The 23,306-nt window shown below is 36.6% G+C and overlaps 1 protein-coding gene across 1 annotated transcript in view; it reads left to right on the top strand.

Moving 5' to 3' along the window:
* Positions 1–494: 494 nt before the first annotated feature.
* myo7aa (myosin VIIAa) overlaps positions 495–23,306 on the top strand; it is a 49,049-nt gene continuing 26,237 nt past the window's right edge. The window contains 16 exon segments of the mRNA XM_046864857.1: positions 495–590; positions 5,171–5,240; positions 12,571–12,684; positions 13,142–13,294; positions 17,814–17,998; positions 19,006–19,127; positions 19,377–19,519; positions 19,716–19,829; positions 19,974–20,127; positions 21,498–21,574; positions 21,938–22,057; positions 22,143–22,155; positions 22,158–22,284; positions 22,401–22,611; positions 22,704–22,839; positions 23,185–23,291. Of these exon segments, the coding sequence (XP_046720813.1) occupies positions 5,223–5,240; positions 12,571–12,684; positions 13,142–13,294; positions 17,814–17,998; positions 19,006–19,127; positions 19,377–19,519; positions 19,716–19,829; positions 19,974–20,127; positions 21,498–21,574; positions 21,938–22,057; positions 22,143–22,155; positions 22,158–22,284; positions 22,401–22,611; positions 22,704–22,839; positions 23,185–23,291 (1,794 nt within the window). The 5' untranslated portion in view covers positions 495–590; positions 5,171–5,222.

Genomic DNA, 23,306 nt, shown 5'->3' with positions numbered 1-23,306 from the left:
TTAACTGCTAATTACATGCATATTCCTCCCAGTGGACATATGAGAAGCACAGAAATGACCCTGTGTGTGTGTCCATGTCTGCAGTAAAACCAGTGATGTGTAAGTGATGTGAGGATATCGAATGCATGATGGAACCTGTGACCTTTTCTGACCATAAATGGCCTGGGTAAGAAATGGGTGACTATAAAATAGTGCATTTCGGTTGGCATCGTTTATTTGTCATTTTAAATGATTTTTCTGTGATGCATACAGCATCTATCAGCGATTTGCTTGAGAAAGGTGGGTCAGTTTACCTCCTATGCTGTGCAGCACCCCTGCTGAGTTTCTCCTCCCTCTCAGAGTCTGACCTGCACCCTCCCTCCCTTAAGAGGGATCAGGGTTTGGAGAATGAAACATTGGCACAGAGTCACTTCTAATTCCAGTAGTGGCAGACGAGACACTAATTCAATCACATAGATTGGGAAAAAATGTATCTTTCTTCATTATCAAGCATCATCCGCCCTTAACTATTTTCTCACCTGTGTGGATGTCTACCTGTCCTGAGGTAATCTGATGATAAAAAGACTTGACTGGACCTACAGCTTACTCAGGTATGTGGATTTCTCAAGATCAAGTGTATAAATTATGGTCCCTTCCTGCTTATGGATGCATCCGCTATTGACATGTATCGCTGATAGACGTTGTCTTATCCCTAAAACCACTAAAGTGCAGTATGATGCAATAAAATGGTGTTCTCAGCCTTCATGTAGGTGTCATGTATGACATTTCACAATCTATTCAAAGAAAAAAATATCTTTGAAGGAACAGTATTATTAATACATATGTTATTCTAAAGGTATTAAAAAAAAGCTCCAACATTGATAAAAAAAAAGAATAAAAAAAGTCATTTTGGTCAGTTAGATCAAGTGAAACAAAGCATTTCCATGAAACATTAAAATTGTTAATGCTTAAAAAACAGTTTCTTCTGAAACTTTATTCATCTCTCTAAAAGTGCACATTTTTCATGTATCATTCATTTATGTTTAATCAGCCAATACCTTTAAATATTGAATTTCTAAAGAAAATAAAAATCATTCAACATCTGCCTTTAAACTTCCACTATATTATACTATTCTTGAGTAAATATGTTTATCCTTTTCCTCATTATTTTTTTTACTGGTTTCTATATGAAAACCAGGAAATGCTGTTTTCATATAGAGAACTGTTTTATCTTTTATCTCAATGTATCATTACAAAATGTGTACAAAATAATTTAGCTTTCAAAAATTTTGATTTTAACTAATATAATATAATTAATATAATATAATATGCAAATATTAATATAAGCTTACCAAAATGAACACATTTTATAATAATAAACATTTATTAGTACTGGTGCTGGTTAATTTCAGGTCAGAGTTTCTGAGAGGACTGTAAATGTCATACAACCATAAGATAAGATAAGATAAGATAAGATAAACCTTTATTCGTCCCACAGTGGGGAAATTTCTATGTTACAGCAGCAAGACAAAGAAATAAAAAAAGATGCAAATATATAAAAAAGAATAAGAAAAAAGAATATACAAAAATAAAAACAGAAATAAAAACAAATAATAATAATAATAATAATAATAATAACAAACAAAGAAATAAAAATAAATGCAAATATATGAAAAAGAATATATATATACTACAATAACAGTATATACACAGTACAATGTATAAATACAAATAGGAAAAAAAAAAAAAAGCATGCGTTTCAAGTAATATCTAACATCTAACCATCTAACCTACATTGCTAAGGCTCGCTAGTTAGTATATGCTAACAGAATTAATGTGTGGAATTTAAAATTGTATTTATATATTTTCAGAATAGTATATGCTATTAAGGCTAGCGAGCAGGTTAACTATAGCTAACATAATGTGTAATTGCATAACATATATTAAAATAATATTTAGACTGAAGCTATGTGGATAATATTAACTATTTCACCAGTATTTATGAGGGGATCTTTAATCACAGTCATATGTAATAATGAGTATGAAGAAATATTTATAAATATTAAAAATCTATCTGCTAGCCAACTGTGCAACATTTTAACTTTTAGCAAACTAGTTGTGCATTCATAAAACGTCTTCTGAATACTCAAAAACAAGTGTGTTGGTGTTTTTAACATATGAGTTTACACTCCTATTTATCTTCCTTACCATTTGTCCTCATTCCCTAATTCTTTTCCAGTAAACAGTTTCTGTCCCCTAAAGCGAGTGCACAGTTTTTGCAGTGTAATGTACGGAAAGTGGCTACTTTGAACAGTTCCAGCGCTCTGACTGGGTGAAATTTGAGCAGGATTGATTTTCTATGGAAGCACAGAATATGACTGATGCAGGCTTAATTCTATACGGTCATCTCAAAGACTTTGCATGCCAATAGGGATTGCGGGTTTTCTTTTAAAACCTACATTTTAACACTCTCTTGAAACTCTTGAAATGAGTTGTAATTTTTCTTGGGATTAAACACCTTGAACAGCATTTAATTTTTAATTCATGATATTTAATGTATTTTAAACTAATTAGACTATATGCTTTACTTTAAAGTACAGTTTACATCATTTTTATTATTGTTATTGTAGCTCAGCACACAAGAATCTTAACTTTTTAATGGAATGTCATGGGTACAAATACCAGCACTGTTAAGCTGCCCTTAATTGTTCAGGTGTGGAAAAATGTGTTTTACCATTTGGATCATGACACTTTCAGTGGCAAACAACCCAATTTTAGGTGAGCAAAAGAATATTTGGTTGCAGATCCCTTGATTGTCAATAACTGCATCAAGCTGGCAACCCATTGACACATCTCTAGGTCTGTACTGTGGGTTCTTGCAGATGTTGTTTGTTTTGGGAGGTGAAATGGATGGTAATTTGGCTTAAGGTCTGGCAATTTACTTGACTTCCATTTTTTAACCCCACACTCTTTGGAGTTTGCATTTTGAGACATGTCCACATTGGTTTCTTCTGGGTTCTCCAGGTTTCTCCCACCTCCCAGAAACAATGTGTGAATGAATAAGTGCATGAATGTGTACTTTGTGTCCCACAATGTACTGACATACACATCATGCCTAGTGTTACTGGGATAGGCTCAAGATCCACAACAACCCTAGAGATAAAGCAGGTGTTGAAGATGAATGAATGTACAGTCAAGTCACAGGTCTTTGTAATAAGTGGTGTCTTGAGTCCTATCCACATTTTATCTTTCCATTCTACCACACATTCTTTTTTTTTTTGGTAACACAATGGGGTCAGTTTTTACAGAGTGAGGGAAATAATCATAACAATTATTAACTACTAAAAAAAGACTTGCTTACCATTTTCATTTTGTCAGCATTTTTAAGCTCCTCCTTTTTATTTTCCAGTCCTGCATTCAGCTGCTAGGCATATGAAAAAGGCAAGTGCTATATTACGTTTTAATTGAAACACTAAGCTAGAGATTGAGTTGTAAGAAAGATGTTCTTTAATTATCAGGTTTTTGTGATAATGTAGAGAATAGATTATGAAATGTTACACAGTGCTTTGTGTTCTGTACAGCGTGGTCTGTTTCGCTCTGCTCTGCACTCTGTGGCCTTTATGTCTAACTCTCTCTAGGCTTAATTAGTCACTGAAATATTAATGACAGTGAGTATGGCTCCTCATTTAGCCTGCTCACCCCTGCGTGTCCACACCACATTAACTGCCTGGACTTTACGAGGAACCAAAGAATGGGTCATTACACTGTCTTCCCAATGAGTAAGACATGTTCAGTTTACATCGGTTATAAGAGCAAGAGGAGAGGATGTTGACAGCAGAGTGGTTCTGTAGGTTCTGAGTCAGAATCCAGAAAATACTTTACCTATCAATTCTTTAAGTGTTTTGAGATTCAAACTTTTCTACGGCTGAAATGAGATAGCAATCAAAGAGTAACGTGTGTCAATGTGGATAATTTCCTTTTGTAACAAAACTACTATGTAAAAACCTCTAAACTAAATGCCCATCAGTACAGCAGTTAGAAAACAGCGGTTGGGCCAACTCAGTCTTCAGCAAATGTCATATCACTTATTCAGGTTTATGGATTAATACCGTTTAATACACTGCTTTTACTGAGTGACGTCTCATTAACCACATTTATGTTACATTTATTGTTTTTGATATTAATATAGAATATGAAACCACATTTGGCTACAAGCAAGCTACTCAAAATGACAACGACCAAACAAAATTACAATTTGTTGATTTTAGCCAGCAAAATAGTGTATCACTTACACATAACTCCAATCTATGTCAAAGTAGTATTTCACACACATATAAAAAAATATTGTAACTAAATACTTTGCAAGCAACTGTCGAACCAATAAATACTAGCTAATTTCCAGTTAGCTGCATTACTATGTAATATTAGCAAGAAATATAAAACATTCTTTGGCCTAGAAAGGTACGTAATAACTAGCTAACTCATTACTAACTTTAGCAAACATTCTGAAAATTATAATAATAATTTTCCTTTTTGATTAATTTAAATTGTAAAAAAATTCAAACCGAAATTATTCTGTGTTCTGGGGTCTAAGATTTAAGCTACTTATAAGCTAGCTTTCTTCTACCTCAGTTGCTAGCATAATATATGGGCTAATTTGGCATTATTCATTTGTACGTATGAAGTAAAAGTGTTTTTGCAACAAAATATTATGCTATGTTGGATTCTTCTCAAGATCTTTTCAGAATGCCGGCTCTTATGTCTAACACCAAATGCAGCAGGTCTACTCAAAATCAGTTCAAGCATGTAGAGGATGTAAATATATATATCCGTTCATAAATTTATGATGAATCTTTTAGAGTTGATGGGCATATTTTTTGTAGTTATCACTCAGAGAATGCAGTGACATGTTTTTTTTCCAGCTGAATAGTAATGGCTTAGACCTTATGAAGAGCCGCAGAGGAAATTAACCAGACAAAGCTGTTGGGAGGCAATGTCTGATTCTTTCAGCTCAAATGACAAACAACTAATGCACAACAATAGTGCTATGATGCCCCCTGCTGAGTGTACACGTATGTACACATGGTTTGAGAGTAATTATATCAGTACATTATTGGTATAAAAGTATGAGAAAAAATCTCATGCTTTGTTGTTCTTCTATTGCTCAGCTTTATACAATTTTGTCTTTCAGGGCCTCACATGGTAAAGTCTGATGTCCAGAAATAAACGTACAGGCTACAGCCATGGTCATTCTGCAGCAGGTAACAGAAATATTTTTTTACATTTGCAATCTTCACCAATAATATATAACCCCAAATGTATTTTATTATCAAAAAGGTTTGCATTTTAACATTGAACTAATGCAGATAACATTACAGTATCAATGTGCAGACTTTAAGTCAGACTTGGGAAACATGCGTAAAAATGGACACATTTGTGTAGAGATGAGAAAGCCAACATCAGGAACCAAAAATGTGCATTGCAGCGGGGAAAACAGAAATCGTGGTGTTTTATTGTATGCCTTTGTGTCTGTAGGGAATTATTTCATATATTTATGATCTAGAAGAGATTAGGATGAAGTGTGACAAGAAATGATGTTCCCATCTTTCCTAAAAATACAGAATATATGAATATATCATTGTTTTTATATATATAAAAACTTAAACTTCTGGTTTTAAAATTTAAAATTAATTAATACAGACTACACACAATGTGTAAACAGATGAACCAGAAACAGAGGATAAAAATAGCAACACAAAAGTAACTCTAAGCTGATCAGTTTCTATGAATGTACTCTGGTTTACTCTTACATACTTTAGCCTTGAGAGTGTGAGTGTTGTTGTGTATGGGATCCTGCATTGATAGAGCGTGATTAAAAAAAATAAAAAAATAAATGACAAAAAATCGTCACAAAAATTATGTGGCTTAGTCGAATGTTTCGGTCATTGTGCATGTAAGTGGAAGATTCAGACCATGCAGAGATTCAAACCATCGCACAAAAATGATATCCTTGCATTAACCTTCTGGTTTTAAAATTTCTCTTTCTGCTTTTGTTCTATGTTTTAGAACCTGTTTTATGTTCTGTATCTGTTCTTTGTTCAGCCTTTAATTAGCCTTTTTTTGTCTTCTAATATCTTCTGGCTGAATTGCAAATGCAATGAAAATGGTTATCAAATATGGCTTGTGGAATGCCCTTTATGAAAATGGAACAGAGCTTAGTGTCCTTGCTTTGGCTGTGTGTGTGTGTGTGTGTGTGTGTGTGTGTGTGTGTGTGTGTGTGTGTGTGTATGTGTGTGTGTGTGTGTGTGTGTGTGTGTGTGTGTGTGTGTGTGTGTGTGTGTGTGTGTGTGTGTGTGTGTGTGTTTAGGAGGAGGGGGGCCTAATTTCTGGGCTATGAGAATGCAACCATAAACCTTCAAAGAATAAACTAATGACCTATAGAACATAGGGTATTGCTGAATCTATTTTCATACTGCATTTGTAAAAGCATTAAATAGCTTGTGTGTGAGTGTATGTAAGTGTATGAAACCCCACATTTAGTACTGCCACACAATTAGGCAGATTAAAGATCATGTGTCACGGTTCACACACCAGGTATAGTTATTAACAGTAAATTGTCTATAAGAAGGTCAGTGGTGTCCTGATGTTTCTTTTAATCTTAAATTTTTTATTCACTACCATCATTAACATATTTTTCCCCCTATTATTTCTATACACATTCAAGGCATATGTACATATCATATAATCAAATCATAATTTTATTCTCTGAAAAGATTTTCCATTATGCAAACATGCAAAATCTGTACACATGGCTTTTATTTTTGCTCTTGCATTATGAACAGTGGAAGACTAGTTTCTGTACAGAGTGCAGAGCTTAATCTCATCAGCCTTTCTGCGGCTCTAATAGCTTCAGACAACGTCTCCTTTTCACAAGCGAGGCATCCCAGCTAAATGTGATCATTTATGGGGGGACCAAATTACAAATTACAGCCTGAGCTGCCCTATCTCTCTGCTGATTCATCTAGCTTTCTGAAAGAGGAGTGAGATGTTTAGATGAAGGCTCGTGGGTAAAGAAACAGCTCTGAGCACAAGTGTTTAGGATATTCAGACTGAAGTGTACAATGACAGAGGTTACTCTTTTGCAAGACTGGGATACTGAAGTGTGCACACTGAGCTACAGAATCCAGGTACTGATACAGGTAAGAAAAACCTACAGTGGACTCTGAGTGCCAGGCTTAATCAAAACAACAGCTTTATTAATCGGTTATCAAAGACATTTATTAGCCCTAATAGTATATATATTAATACATATACTATTATTATATTACTTTGTGTTTATGATATCCTCATATTAAATTGCTACCTTTTTTACACACATTATGTGAATAATTTCATACATCTTAGAATCAACCAAACATCATAGAATTAAGCAAAATAGCTCTTTGTATGTTTTTGGTACACTTAATACATATACATATACTCTATCGAATAGCTTAATTAAAAAACAATTGTGTATGGTATTTAATTAGCAATTCAAGAAGTAAGAAAATCCGGTTTTGTTTGTAGCAGTGGTATATGAAATGTAAAGGTCATATTAAAATGAGTTTTACGTTTATAATAATCATATCATTGACCACATTACTTTTGTAACAAGTTTTTTGTTATCCCCTTAATAAGGCTGAAAAAATGTATTTGAGCAGAAAGCATTGTAAATAAAATAGACTGAGTGAGTAAACTGAAAGAGATAACAGCAGGGGGCAACCTGTTACTTTAAGAAGTTACTGGTATAAGGTTGAAGGATCCCATATACACAGTGAATCTTGACATTTATTCAAAAACAACGTTTTTGACAACGTACACTATAGGGAAAAGAAGTTTGTGGACCCCTGGCCATAAATTTGTATGCACTTTCTGAACATCCCATACCACATTTAGTCCCCGAATCCCCACTCTTCTGGGAAGATGTTCCGCTAGATTTTGGAGTGTGCTTGTGGAGATTTGTGCTCATACAGCCACATGGGTGTTAGTAAAGTCAGTTATTGATGTAGGGTGACAAGGTCTGGGGTGCAGTAAATGTTCCAATTTATCCCAAAAGTTTTCAATAGGGTTGAGGTCAGAGCTCTATAGCAGAGCACTCAAGATCTTCCACTTCAAACCATTTAAACCATATCTTCATGACCTCACATTGTGCACAGGCTCGTTTTCAAGCTGGAACAGATTCAGGTCTCCTAGTTTAAGTAAATGGAAAATTTCATGTTACCACATCCTATATAATTGTGTTTCCATCTTTTGAGAAAAGAAACACATTTGGCAGGTGTCCTAATGCTTTTGTCCATACGTCACATTAACCTTGACAGACAAACTTTTATTAATTTATAATCAGTTTAAATGGATATTTTTAGATACATTTTGATATACAGTGCAACCTCGATACTCCCGAGGGTTACGTTCTACGTTTTTTTGGAGGTTCCACTGTACAGGCTAAATTTACTCCACAACCCTCACATTTCAGCAACCATTTTAGTATATTTTCTCAAGGGACAATACTATAGAAATGAAACTTGGTTATATTTTATATAATTCAATATGCAGCTTGTATAGCTTGTATAGAAAAAGTGAGTACACCCTAATAGATAACAGCTGTATGTCTCTTAACCATGCAAAGCCACAATTACTATTCATCATGTTCATGTTTTTGTCTTTTTGACAGGAACATACAAATTTGTGTATCTTGTATTAGAGCAGTAAAAACTTTGGTGCTTCGAGTACAATTCTCTCATACTGACCACTGGATGTTCAACATGGAACCTCATGGCAAAGAACTCTCTGAAGATTTGAGAATTAGAATTGTTTCTCTCCACAAAGATGTTACAGAAGTTACAGTGCAGTGGTCAGGGTCATGCAGAGGTTTTCCAAGAAGGGCTCCACTCAGAACAGACCTCGCAAGGGTCAATCAAAGAAGTTCTGTGTTTGGGGAAAAATCATTTGGCGGTGTGGTATCTTAGTGGTTAAGATGATGGGTTACTGATCGGAAGGTCTGGGGTTCAAGCCCCGGTATTGCCAAGCTGCCACTCATGGGCCCTTGGGCAAGGCTCTTAACCTTCTGTGCTCCAGGGGTGCTGGAACGTGGCTGACCCTGTGCCCTGAGCCCAGGTTTCAAACAAGCTGGGATTTGCGAAGAAAAGAATGTCACTGTGCTTTAATGTACATGTGACAAAGACTATTCTAATTCTTCTTCTATTGATAAATGTTCATGCTTACAGGAGGTGCTAGCTTTGTGGTTAAAGCATTGGCCTTTGGATCTGAAGGCCATGAGTTTAAATCCCAGCCACACCAAACTGCCAATCCTGGGCCCCTTGGCAAAGCCCTTTAAATGAAATAAATGAAACAAATCTGGATAAGGGTTTTTGCCAAATGGCGTAAATTTTAATGCTTTCATTATTGTTATTCAATAGTAAAATGTAGTACAACTGAAGAAAAGCAAGTGTTTTTTTTAACAATAGACTAATAGTCTACACGTATATATGCATATTGTATACGCTTGTATATTATTTGTTTGTGTGGAATAGACAGTCATTTGAGCAGCATCGTAAGTGTCTGTGTCGAGCCATGCGAGTCTGTTAGTCTGAGATAGTGATCAGCTGCACTGCCTGAATAATTTACCTCGAACTGTGAGTTCCTGAAACCGCAATGCTTTTTTAGCAGCTTGCTAGATCTATTTCTCCGTGTCTGTCTGATGGCAGAGTTCAGTCCTTATTCTCAAGTCTTACATCAATTTGATGAATGGTTTGAACAATGGGCTTGTAAATAGGGGGATTTATAGTTTTCTCCCTGATGCCCCATCTGTTTGTTGATAGTGGGCATACTTTCTGACCCCTGAGTGGATAAAGATGTGAATTACTGAGCATAAAAAAATCCATAAAAACACCCATTTGCATTTTAAAAGGATTTTGAACATTTATTTCACGCACAACCTTTAGAGCCGAGCGTGGCCTAATTTCTGTCTGGACATAAATCATGCAATGGCTGAGTTAGAATATTTAATCTAAATGTTAGAAAGGTTTCATTTCATGAGCTTTCTTTAGTATTTAACTGAGGTGTAGAGAAGGAGAAGGCGTGATCCAACACAAAGCTTGTCAGGATGAAAAATTAATGTGCTAGTTGCTAGGATTGTGTCCACGTCGCTCCTCTCGGACGTGACAGCTGCGTCCTCGTGGTGTTGGGTTCTCCCCGTGTCTGTATTGATTTGCCTGGAGTGGATTTAGATAATTAGAAAGCTGTATATTATCAGGGGACCCACTCCACACCCACCTCTACTCTCCATCCTTACCTTTTTAACAATGTCTCTTTAGGACAGAGAAGGAGAAGCACTAAGCCTTTGACCAGAAGAGACATTTTGCATTGTGCAAAGGGACAGAGATAATCTATTTAAGGGAAAATTTAAAAAAAGAAAGGAACTGCATAATTTTTGCTTGGAGCTTTGGCTTCATGCTGTTCGTGAGCGACTATCTGTGTATAATTGTGGAGGTCAATTAGGACCCAACTAGGAAGCTTCTGTGTTTTTTTTTTTTCTGTTTTGTTTTTATTTTTTACACCATTACAAGAGAAAGACATTGGGATTTAGTGCAGGTTTCTGCTGGACCGCTTGCTGAGGGAAAATGGTTTTTACTCTACACAGCTTCAGCAAGTACACCTGGTCAGGGGGTTTGTGTGTGTGAGAGTGCGTTATATGGAATACTAGACTAAACAGTTACGGACGTTTTTGCCGCATGTATGGATAAAAGTTTGTTGCGGGAAAGATGTTCAAGCGACGGGATTATGTTCAGCTCTACGAGAATGACCAGGCAAAGTGGGCACTGTTGAGAAATGTCAATACAGTCTTCAAACAGAGCACTCTGTTACCGGTACAACCTGCGTGTGTGAGATGGAGTGTGTGTGTTAGTGATGTGTGTGTGTGTGTGTTTGTGATGGTGTGTGTATGTCTATTAATACATCATTCAGAAGGAACAAGTAATTTCCTAAACAGATATGGTTGCGAATAAGTGGTTTGATATGTTCCACATTTATTCATCTGTTCATTTATCCTTAGTAACTGCCTGGGCAGGTCATGTTGGTTTCAATTACGCTACTAGTTTGTTAAAAATAAATTGAGAAACAAAACCGAACTGATGTTAGCAGGCATGTACAAACGAAAAACAAGAACCTAAGGTGATGGGATTTTAGAAAACATTCAGTGTAAATTTTTTTATCTTACATATCTGTGAAATGTGGAGTTCAGCTGAACCCAAAATAGTTCATACCTACAGTTATATACTGTAGGGACCATTATGGATTGTTATATACAATACTAAAGTGAAACTTGTATTATGCCTTCTAACATTTACTATGTTTCTCCTTATGTTTTATGTCCTGCACTGTGCTACACGCTATTACACCAATTTTAGCATAATGACAAGCAACTATTGCAATAAATATTTAATTACATGTTTTATCTTACATCAGGGAAGGAGCAGGGTATGAAAACTTTCACTTGTCATATTCAAAAGGCACATTGTATATTGCTTACACTGGTAATTCCTGGAAAGCCAGTTAGAATTAGTAAATCTTTAGGGTTTCCAAACGGCCATGTCGGGTTGCTTGATTTACAAATGGGGTCATGAGAGAAACTCCGCCTTTCTTTTATTCTTCTGTATTACACACTTTTATTACAGATAGTGCTTTGTGTGCTGATATGCAAATATAGAGTCTACATACAGTTGAAGTTGTTTCTAAAGTGTATCTTGACACACTGTAGTATGATGGGAATTTAGCTAACAGAAACAGGCCCACTTTTAAAAATTATATTATATGTTTTGCATTTTTAAAAATTTAGCCTTCAAGCCTATCAAATCATTCGGTTCTGCATACCTGTTTTCTGGATTCAGATTAGTACATATTTTTTGACATAAGGAAAATTTTTGTGTGTGAAACATGCTACAGTTTAATTTGAAAACCTGAGGAACAAGCATGTTTCTGCTATCTATTTTATGTCTATTTTTTAATTTCCAGAAGAGTGAACACTGCTGCTTGTGCTGCTGCTGCTGCTCCTTCACATGCATACAAAGTCTTGCACAAAGCAGTCTTTGCTTAATGCTGGGCCATATCACATCAACCAGGATTATTTATTATAGATTATGGATTACTATAATGACATGCCCCACCATGTTTTTTTAGGGTTGAATGTTTGAATTCTACCACTGCCCTGTGTGCTCAGAGTGTGCTTCTTTCCCTATACCTTAGGGTTTCCTCAGGTTGCTCTAGTTTCTCCCCCAATTTAAAAACCTGTATTGTAGGCTGATTGTTTTTTCAAAGTTGTTTGTAGTGTGAGAATGTATGTGCAATTGTGACCTGCAGTGGGTTGGCACTCTATGAAGCATGTCCTGGTGTACCACAAGTTTCATGGTATAAAGTTTGGTGTTAACCCCTTTTCGGTACCCCCTGCAAAACCTTTTTTCAGGAACACATTATGTTTGCAAGTGGTTGCACAAATTTACTGAAGCATTGTGTTAATTACTGTCATATCATGAACTTTAATAACCTTTCCTGTTCCAGGGGGACTACGTGTGGCTAGACCTGAAGACAGGCCGGGAATTCGAGGTCCCGATTGGTGCAGTGGTGAAGCTTTGTGACTCAGGGCAAATCCAGGTTCTGGATGATGAGGGCAATGTAGGTTACAATATTATAGTGCTCCACTTATTACATGTTTCATTTGTAAAGTCTTTTCAAGTCCCTAATTCGGCCAAATAGTGGAAAAAAAAAACTATTTGGGGGGTGTAGTGTGTGTGTGTGTGTGTGTGTGTGTGTGTGTGTATGTATATATATATATATAAAATTTGACAAAAAATTGGACATTCACAAACAGTAGATTGTTGTTGAGGATCAGTTGATTGACTGGTTCATGACAGTCTATAGATGAAGTGTCTGAAAAAGTTTGTAAGATGGACTAATTAAATAAAATGCTACAGATATTTAAAAGGAATATTACATCAGCTCACTAAATCTTGATCAAGACATTACTTGCCATACTCTATAAAAATAAAAATAAAAGTTTTCTCTATGTCCTTTGTTAATGGACTGTTCTGTTGAGTACATATTTTAAATCTCTGAATCTTCACTCTTTCAGGAACACTGGATCTCCCCCCAAAATGCCACTAACATTAAGCCAATGCACCCCACATCTATCCATGGAGTGGAGGATATGATTCGCCTGGGGGACCTGAATGAGGCTGGGATTCTTCGCAACCTGCTTATTCGCTACCGAGAACACCTCATTTATGTATGTGCGCTCTTTTACTTGCTGTAGCGAGGCTATTTTATGTTCTTTTTAATATTTTTTCCTGCTTTTTGCTCACATTTAGGGTTGTTTGTATGTATTACAACACGTAAAAGAAACATATAGCTATTAGTTTAGAATGACAGTAAATACATGCATTAAGTTTATGCATTACTTTAACTAACAATATTTGCTGCATTTATTAACATATCAAATGTTAAACTTGGCTTTAATGTATGTAGTTAATGGCAAAAAAACCTATAAATTAACTGATGTAACTTTAAATGTTAAAAAGGATTCAGCATTTACTAATGTTTATTTAAACTATGATTAAAAATAAGTCAGGCATGTTTTTGAGCATGTCAGGGCCAGTACTTGAACTTGGGGACACAGTATGTGATCAGATAAGGCGATACTCAAGTGCAGTTGACTGGATGAGCGGATGATACCCAAGTGCAAAAAAGACTCAAATGGGGTGAATGTTTGAAGGGTTTAATAATGCAGACATGAAAAAGGAAAAAACAAAAACCAAGAAATAAATGTTATCCACAATTTTTTTTTTTTTTTTTTTATCCAATGCAAAAATACAAAATATTATTTTAAAGCACTACTCCTACATCACTTAAGAAAAATTCCAAGTCACGAAAACTACCACTCAACAACAGGCAAAACTAACAGAGGAACAAAGATTAGACATGATTGGAACTTGACACAGGTGGCAATAATAACACAATTAACAAGCAGAGGGGAAAACCACATAAATTAACACTGTGGCCCTCTAGTGGCTAATGCGCATAATGATAAATGATCAAATATAAGTTACTGCAAAAAATTACTAAACAATTATCTCCATGTATGTGTAAAAATAAGAAATATATTTATTCTCAGTTCTGAAGTGTTTGCCATTTATCCAAATACCGTTCATTTTGGACATTGTGGACTCAATATTTGCCCTTATTTGACTTATTATTTAAAAGTCATGGCTACTTTGGAAAGTTGCTCATGGGATATTATCCTGAAGTTCATTGTTTGCTCATATTAAATAATACATGAACTAATTCTAATGTTAAGGGAACTGTCATATTAAGTGCTGGCATATTATGCCGGCATAAATTATCATCTAACTTATCATCATATTATGCTGGCATAAATTATCATCTAAACTGTCTCATACCACATTGACCTGTTCAGACAGTCTTGTTTATATGGTCTTAGACACTGGAATACTGTTATGTACAATATAAATATGGCCTAAAGGACACTGCAGAGTTTAAAACAATAATGGTGACCTTTGAACCACACTTAGTTTCTTCCTCAGCACACTAATATAAACAATATGAACTATTTTTAGCCAAACAGTGACTTTTAAAGATAAAGATATATGTTTTTGCACAGTGCTACAAATTTCAGTTGCTTCATTCAGTTAGTTACATCGGACAATGGAACCAAAAATATGGAGTATTCTATACTTCTCTTTTCTTAATCTCTCTCATAATTACTGGATCTTTGTCTGTCTGACGTAATCAACATCTCCGGCTGTGTTTCTTCTCTCTCTCTCTTTCTCTCTCTCTCTCTCTCTCTCTCTCTCTCTCTCTCTCTCTGTGAAGACTAACTGTGGAGGCAGGGTAAGTATAGAGCTGCCCTCACGCATGGCTGCCCACCATTCGTATGTTTGCATTACACTGTTCCATTTCACCATGGCTGTGCTGTCCTGCTGTAATCGGACACCCATACACTGTCACACCGATATCTGAAAGCTGAGACAGTCATCCATCCACTCTCCTCCTATTGCTCACTCGTGTTAGCTGCTGTTACTCATCCTCATGCCGAATCATTAACATAGAGGTGCTCGGCAGTATGCAATATTCAGTGATGTATGCATGCTTCATGTTTATGCCACACACGCATATATATACTGTATATATAAAAAAATGTAATATTGCATGGAAGTCTCTTACATTATATATAATAATGAAATATGCTGTCACATTCACACTGTTTATATACACATTACAACCTTTGTTGTAAAACTAGATAGTTTGCTAATAATTTAATATTTTTAACTGTATAATTACAATTTTAATTGCATTAAATTGCTTGATTCTTTTCTTGCATTATACAATATGATCATTTACTTAACAATATCTTTACCTGTATTGTTATACTGATAACATGGTTGATTAGGCTACTGCTGAAGCGATAAGGGAGACAGCTAGGAAGGTACTTGGTGTGACATCTGGAAATAGAAAGGAAGACAAAGAGACGTGGTGGTGGAATGAGGAAGTGCAGGAGAGCATAAGGAGAAAGAGGTTGGCAAAACGGAATTGGGATCGACAGAGAGATGATAAAAGTAGGCAGAAGTACAAGGAGATGCGGCAGCAGGTGAAGAGGGATGTGGCGAAAGCTAAGGAAAAGGCATATGAGGAGCTGTATGAGAAGTTGGACACTAAGGAAGGAGAAAAGAATTTGTACCGATTGGGGAGGCAGAGAGACCGAGCTAGGAAGGATGTGCTGCAAGTTAGAGCAATAAAGGATGGAGCTGGAAATGTGTTGACTAGTGAGGAGAGTGTGTTAAAGATGGAGGGAGTATTTTGAGCAGCTAAAGTGGATAGGATTAGTAAGGAAGCAATGAGATCATCTATTAAGAGGATAAAGAGTGGAAAGTTAAGATGACATACCAGTAGAAGCATGGAGATGTTTAGGAGAGATGGCAGTAGAGTTTTTAAACAGATGGTTAAAAAGATTTTGGAAGGTGAGAGGATGCCTGAGGAATGAAGAAGGAGTGTGCTGGTACCAGTTTTTAAGAATAAGAGAGATGTGCAGACCTGCAGTACTACAGGGGAATAAATGTTCAGTCACACCATGAAGTTATGGGAAAGAGTAGTGGAAGCCAGGCTGAGAGAAGAGGTGACCATCTGTGAGCAACAGTATGGTTTCATGCAGAAGAAGAGCACCACAGATGCATTATTTGCTTTGAGAATGTTGATGGAGAAGTATAGAGAAGGTCAGAAGGAGTTGCATTGTGTGTTTGTGGATTTAGAGAAAGCATATGACAGTGTGCAGAGAGGAGTTGTGGTATTGTATGAGGAAGTCAGGTGTGTCAGAGAAGTATGTGAGGGTGGTGCAGGACATGTATGAGGACAGTGTGACGGTGTGAAGGCTCTGAGCCCTTTTCTGTTTGCAGTGCTGATGGACATGATGACGGACGAGGTCAGACAGGAGTCTCCATGGACTATGATGTTTGCGGATGATGTTGTGATTTGTGGTTAGAGTAGGGAGCAGGTTGAGAAGAGCCTGGAGAGGTGGAGGTACACGCTAGAGAGAAGGGGAATGAAAGTCAGTAGGAGTAAGACATGTACTTGAGTACCTACTGAGTACATGTGTGTGAATGAGAGGGAGGGCAGTGGAGGGGTGCGGTTACAGGGAGAAGAGATGAAGAAGGTGGAGTTCAGGTACCTGTGGTCAACAGTGCAAAGTAATGAAGAATGTGTTAGAAGAAGTGAAGAAAAGAGTGCAGGCAGGGTGGAGTGGGTAGAGAAGGAGATAGCAGGAGTGATTTGTGATAGAAGAGTGTCTCCAAAAGTAAAAGGGAAAGTTTATGGGAATGTGGTGAGACCTGCGATGTTGTATGGATTAGAGACAGTGGCATTGAGTAAAAGACAGGATGTTAAAATTTTTATTGGGAGTGACGAGGATGTGTCCGTTTTAGAAACGAGTTTATTAGAGGGACAGTGCATGTAGGATGTTTTGGGGACAAAGTGAGAGAGGCCCAATTGGACATGTACAGAGGAGGGACATGGGGTATATTGGTAGGAGAATGCTGGGGATGGAGCCACCAGGAAGGAGGAAAAGAGGAAGACCAAAGAGGAGGTTTATGGATGTGGTGAAGGAAGACATGCAGGTAGTTGGTTTGAAATAGGTGGAGGACAGAGCAGTATGGAGACAGATGATCTGCTGTGGCGACCCCTAATGGGAGCAGCGAAAGAAGATGAAGAAGAAGAGTAGTTATATTGATAACATAAATAATATGCTGTTTTATTTTATTTACTGTACAAAGTAGTTCACCAAATGTTAGCTAACTGATTTTACTGTTTGCTGGTGTACTGTTTGCTAATACGCTACATAGGAATTTGTCATTTCAGCAGACAAAATTTGAACGCTGGTTTAGCTTATTGACAAGTATTCATATACAAACACTAGTAAGTATCATTTTTGCATTTCTACAGCACAATGTGCTACTGCTCAGAATAATTGATAATAACAGAATACAATATTTTACTAAAAGCTAACCAGCGTCCAACTTTCGTCTGCTGATATGACAAATTCCTATGTTGAGTACAGTATTAGCAAACAGTAAACCAAGTCTGTAAGTAATAGAGATGACAAGAGACTGGAGGAAGGCAGCACTGAATGTGCAGAATGTGCAATACATAAATGAACTAGCATTGTATATACTTACACACTAATTAAACCATCCACCTCTCTGTACTGGTCTTAATCATTCTACTTTATTCTTGTCTAGACATATACAGGGTCAATACTGGTGGCAGTGAATCCATACCAGCTGCTGCCCATCTACACAGCTGACCAGATTCGACTCTACACCAACAAGAAGATTGGAGAGATGCCTCCTCACATCTTTGCCATCGCCGACAACTGTTACTTTAACATGCAGAGGAATAACAAGGACCAGTGCTGCATTATAAGGTTGTTTCTAAAGAAGTGGCTCATAACAATAGCATTGGTGGCACAGAACAACATTAGCAATGGCATAATAATAATAACACCTCAAATAATATTAAGTCATCAGTCTATCGTTGTTGCTTTATGCTCTAGGCTACTAATTTTTGGAATCCTGTTATTAAAGGCAGTTAAGAATTTACAACCTAGAGTCATTTAACATACTAACTAGCAAAATGTTTAAGGGTCTTCAAGATTTTCAACCAAACTATATGTTAAAAATCACACAACAGCTATAACAAGCCCAAACCTTTAAACACTTTGCGTTTGTCTTTGTGTGGGAAACAAAGTCACCATGGCACACAGATATCGCTGATGTAATAACATTATGTACTCCTTAATCCATCTTATATCCTATGACTGAGATGGTTCTGGACATCAAAACCACATCGAATGCTCCAAAATTACTCCGACCTTGACATTTATTTTCTTATCTTTTGGTCCTCCCATGAGGTTGTGGCAGCAGTATTCCTTCCCCAATGTGCCTTTATTAGTGTTGACCCAATGCCTATTTTGAGCAATAGAAGGAATATTAACTTTAAAGAATGTGTGAAGTGAATTCCAACAGAATTTAAAATGTAGTCAGTCAGTAATATTCAGTCAGTATTTAATGTAGATTAACTTTTACTTTGCCTCATCTTAATAAAATTAGTGAAATTTTAAGGTAGATTCAATGTAAAGTGTTGATTTGCACTTACATTTGTTTAAAAAAGAAAACATTCCATCTTAATAGTTTTTTATTTAAGTTAGTATATTAGGATGTGGATAATATTTAAGAAAAATGCAGCGTTTTGGCTAAGGTAGACTTTGATTTTTAACTAAATAAGCTTTGAAGCTTTTTTATCAGACTAAATTGGGAAACTTTGGAAGCAAACTATGCCATCTTTTTGAAAGAGAACAATCAAATTTGGGGTTGTTTAAATTAGATTTTCCTTGAAGCAGTCTTTTAATGATGTTGACATTTAATTTTGCAGTGGCGAGTCTGGAGCGGGGAAAACGGAGAGCACCAAGTTGATCCTGCAGTTTCTGGCTGCCATCAGTGGGCAGCATTCCTGGATTGAACAGCAGGTGTTGGAAGCCAACCCTATTCTTGAGGGTAAGAAAAACTAATGCTTCTATCATTAGTTTCCCTTTGTGTTTGGCACATTTGAATCTATTTCTTAGCTCAGACACAACTGATTAATTTGTTGTTAAGGGCCTTAATAAGCCCTTCATGAACCTTTAAAACTGGGGCTGTTAGAGAAGGAAACACACATGGGGAATAAAGAATAAAGAATAAAAGTGTCATTGAGTGTATAATGATAGGGATATGGATCACATTCATTCATTTCTTTTATTTTTACAGCATTTGGGAACGCCAAGACCATCCGCAATGACAACTCAAGCCGATTTGGGAAGTACATAGACATCCATTTCAACAAGAGAGGAGCAATAGAAGGAGCCAAAATTGAGCAATACCTGCTGGAGAAATCTCGAGTGTGTCGACAGGTAGGAGAAAAAAAAATGCTATGACATCGGTCAAAGTTAAAACATTTCATGGTTATTGTGAATCACAGTATTTTATTCGAAGATTGTCCCCTGGTTTACTCAGTCACATTCTGAGGGCATCTTGGCATAAATCCACAGTTTAATTTTCTTCTCTGACTATTGAAGTGTAGTTGTTGATTGCTGTTCTCTTTACTAGGCCAAGGATGAGAGGAACTACCATATTTTTTACTGTATGCTAAAGGGCATGACTCCAGACCAGAAGAAAAAAATTGGCTTGGGCAAAGCAACAGATTACACCTATCTCACTATTGTAAGATATTAATAGTACGATCCACCAAAACTGCTTTTTAATCACATGTACAGAAACTCTGTCCTGACTACACATTTCTACTTTACTCTTTGAAAAGAATGAATTTAGAGAAATGAAAGAGTTTTTTTATACCGCACCCTCCAGGGAAAGTGCACTGTGTGTGATGGCCGTGATGACCAGAAGGAATATTCCAACATCCGTTCAGCCATGAAAGTGCTAATGTTTACTGATACGGAGAACTGGGAGATCTCTAAACTGCTGGCCTCCATTCTGCATATGGGCAACCTCAAATATGAAGGTCTCACATATACACAAACATTCAAACACACACACACGCACACACACACACACACACACACAAAATAACAATAGCAATATCATCTGTGTAATGTAGTGTACCGCACATCAAAAGTGGGTGTCATGCTAATACAAAATATTGAATAGGAATAACATTCAAAAAGACTATAGCAATGGCAACAATCTAAAAGAACAAAGAACATTAGGATCCAGATTTGCTGGGAGATATGGAAATACGATAATGTCATTCATGATTAATATATCATGGGAATCATCTGTATCATCTATAATTTTAAATTTGATTAATGAATATTTTGGAATTTGGCTTTCTTTGCTTGGAAAAACTGGATTTCATTTGTAGTATGAGTTGTGCTGCACACTAAGTCTGCTTCTTCTGGCTGCTCTCGTTAGCGGATCATCTGTCTCCATATCACTTGGTCCTTTACATCTGCCTCTTTTTAACCATGTCTTCCATGTCTTCACTCACCACATCCATAAACCTCTTCCTTGGCCTTCCTCTTCAACTGTCATTTTCAGCTCTTCCTCCTGTTGTTTTGTCAATGCAGAATACTGCTCAGAATACTGTCTGTCACGGTGGAGTCTAACATTTTTGTTAAGACATGATGCTGAACATACACTCCAGTGACAAAAGTATTGGGTCATCTGACTTTTCGAACCATATGTGGTTCTTCCCCAAAATATTCCCACAATGTTGGTGCTACACAATTATGTTGGATGTCTTTGCAATGTGGTAGCATTACTTATGAACTTCACTTGAACTAGGAGACCCAAACTTGTTTCAGCATGACAATGTCCCTGTGCACAAAGCCAGCTCCATGAAGTTTACATGGGTAGGAGTGGAAGATCTAGAGTGGCCTGCTATAGAGCTCTGACCCTATAAACACCTTTGGGATTAATTAAAACACTGACGACACCCCAGGCCTCCTCACCCTACATCAGTAACTGACCTCAACTAACAAACTTGTGGCTGAATGAAAACAAATCTCCACAAGTACACTCCAAAATCCAATGGAACGTCCCAGAAGAGTGGAGGTTATTACAACAGTAAATGGGGACAAAATGTGGAATCTTATAGTCAGGCATCCACTAACTTTTGTCCATATAGTGTATCTGACCAGGCATATTATGTGAATGTGTCACATTTACCTGCCAAATCCAGCTTTACCCAACAACGATTACAGGATTGTCACAAAAAAAATAAAATCAATTATTTATATATATATATATATATATATATATATATATATATATATATATATATATATATATATATATATAAAAACAATCAACTTACATTGTGTAGGAGCTAATTATAGCATAAGCTTACTTAATTATTATTTTTTTGCCCAGCCCGCACATATGATAACCTGGATGCCTGTGAGGTGGTGCGATCTGCTGAGCTTTCCATTGCTGCAAAGCTGTTAGAGGTAACATTTATATTTATTTTAAATAATGGTGCAAATTTATTCAAGCAAAATTACTTGTTTGGCTTCTTTGCTTGCATTAGTATTTTGTTTGTTTTAGATTTATTACTTTTTTCCCCTGGTTATCAGTTCTTTTTAGAAATGTTTGGACTTTTACCATTTGAATGGAATTTTTATCATTATAGTGTGTATATGTCCGCACAAAGTGTGTTAAAGTGTATTATTAGAATGTTTAGTGTAGTAGCATGATTTAGAAAGGTTGTGTAAGCTGAACTTGGTGAGTGGAACAGCCTGGATTTTCGAACTGGTTACACTTGGATGTAATAAAAAATAATAATAATCATAACTTTTTTTATACACGAAAAGGTTGACTCTAAGGACCTAATGAACTGCCTGACCAGTCGCACCATCATCACTCGGGGTGAGACAGTGTCCACTCCTCTCAGCATGGAGCAAGCCTTGGATGTTCGAGATGCTTTTGTGAAGGTGGACATCCCCCTTTCCTCTTGTCCTCTCTACACCAGCGCAGTTTATACCGTTTGTGGATATAATTTTTCCCCCTTTTTTATAGGGAATATATGGACGCCTTTTGTGTGGATTGTTGAAAAGATTAATGCTGCCATCTACAAGCCTCCGTCTCATGAGCCTAAAGCGTTGCGCAGGTCCATCGGTTTGCTGGACATTTTTGGCTTCGAGAATTTTACAGTCAACAGGTAATGTACATCTTAATATTATTAACAAAATTTAGTACTATGGTTATACTAAAGAGGCAACCAGAGCAGGTCATATGACAGACTTGTTTTTTATATTTGTTTATTTTTTTACTCAGTTTTGAGCAGCTTTGCATCAACTTTGCCAACGAAAACCTGCAGCAGTTCTTTGTGCGTCATGTGTTCAAACTGGAGCAGGAGGAGTACAACCTGGAGAACATCAACTGGCAGCACATCGAGTTTACCGACAACCAGGATGCACTGGACATGATTGCGATTAAACCCATGAACATCATCTCACTCATTGATGAGGAGAGTAAGTTCCCCAAGGTGAGAAACAAAGACAAAGAAAAAAAGAAATACTGACAGTAAAAATTAAAAGTAGTGAAATAATTAATAAGGTTTTATTAACTATTATACAGGGCACGGATACTACCATGCTGAACAAACTAAATTCTCAACACAAGCTCAACACCAACTACATCCCCCCCAAGAACAGCTACGAGACGCAATTCGGCATCCAGCACTTTGCCGGCATTGTCTACTATGAGACCAGAGGTCAGGAACAAAGGGGTCTTCTCAGCATCCTACACTCAAATTTGCATTGCATTTTAATAACACCATATAACCATACATAACACTTTTTCTGTATCACATGCTGCTAGACTGGTGGTTCTATGCTCTTTCATGAGCAAAATAAATTAAAGAACATTATACACCTATGGATAATAACATACTGTATCTCAGTTCATCAACTTTAACTATAAAAGATGCTTTTTTGCCAAATTGTCACTTTAAATATTTCAGATTTTACTACTATGCTGTTGTACCGATGCATATATCCAGTAGCACTGATAAAAAAAGTATTGATTTCTAAAATGTGATGTAAAATAATGTGTCTAGGTTTTCTAGAGAAGAACAGAGACACCCTTCATGGTGACATCATTCAGCTGGTTCACTCATCCAAGAACAAGTTCATCAAGCAGATCTTTCACGCCGATGTTGCAATGGTAATAACGTATATC

This window comes from Silurus meridionalis, chromosome 13 (assembly GCF_014805685.1).
Source record: "Silurus meridionalis isolate SWU-2019-XX chromosome 13, ASM1480568v1, whole genome shotgun sequence".
NCBI lineage: Eukaryota > Metazoa > Chordata > Actinopteri > Siluriformes > Siluridae > Silurus > Silurus meridionalis.
Note: the sequence above shows the minus strand (reverse complement) of the source record. Positions and strands in the feature narration are given on the sequence as shown.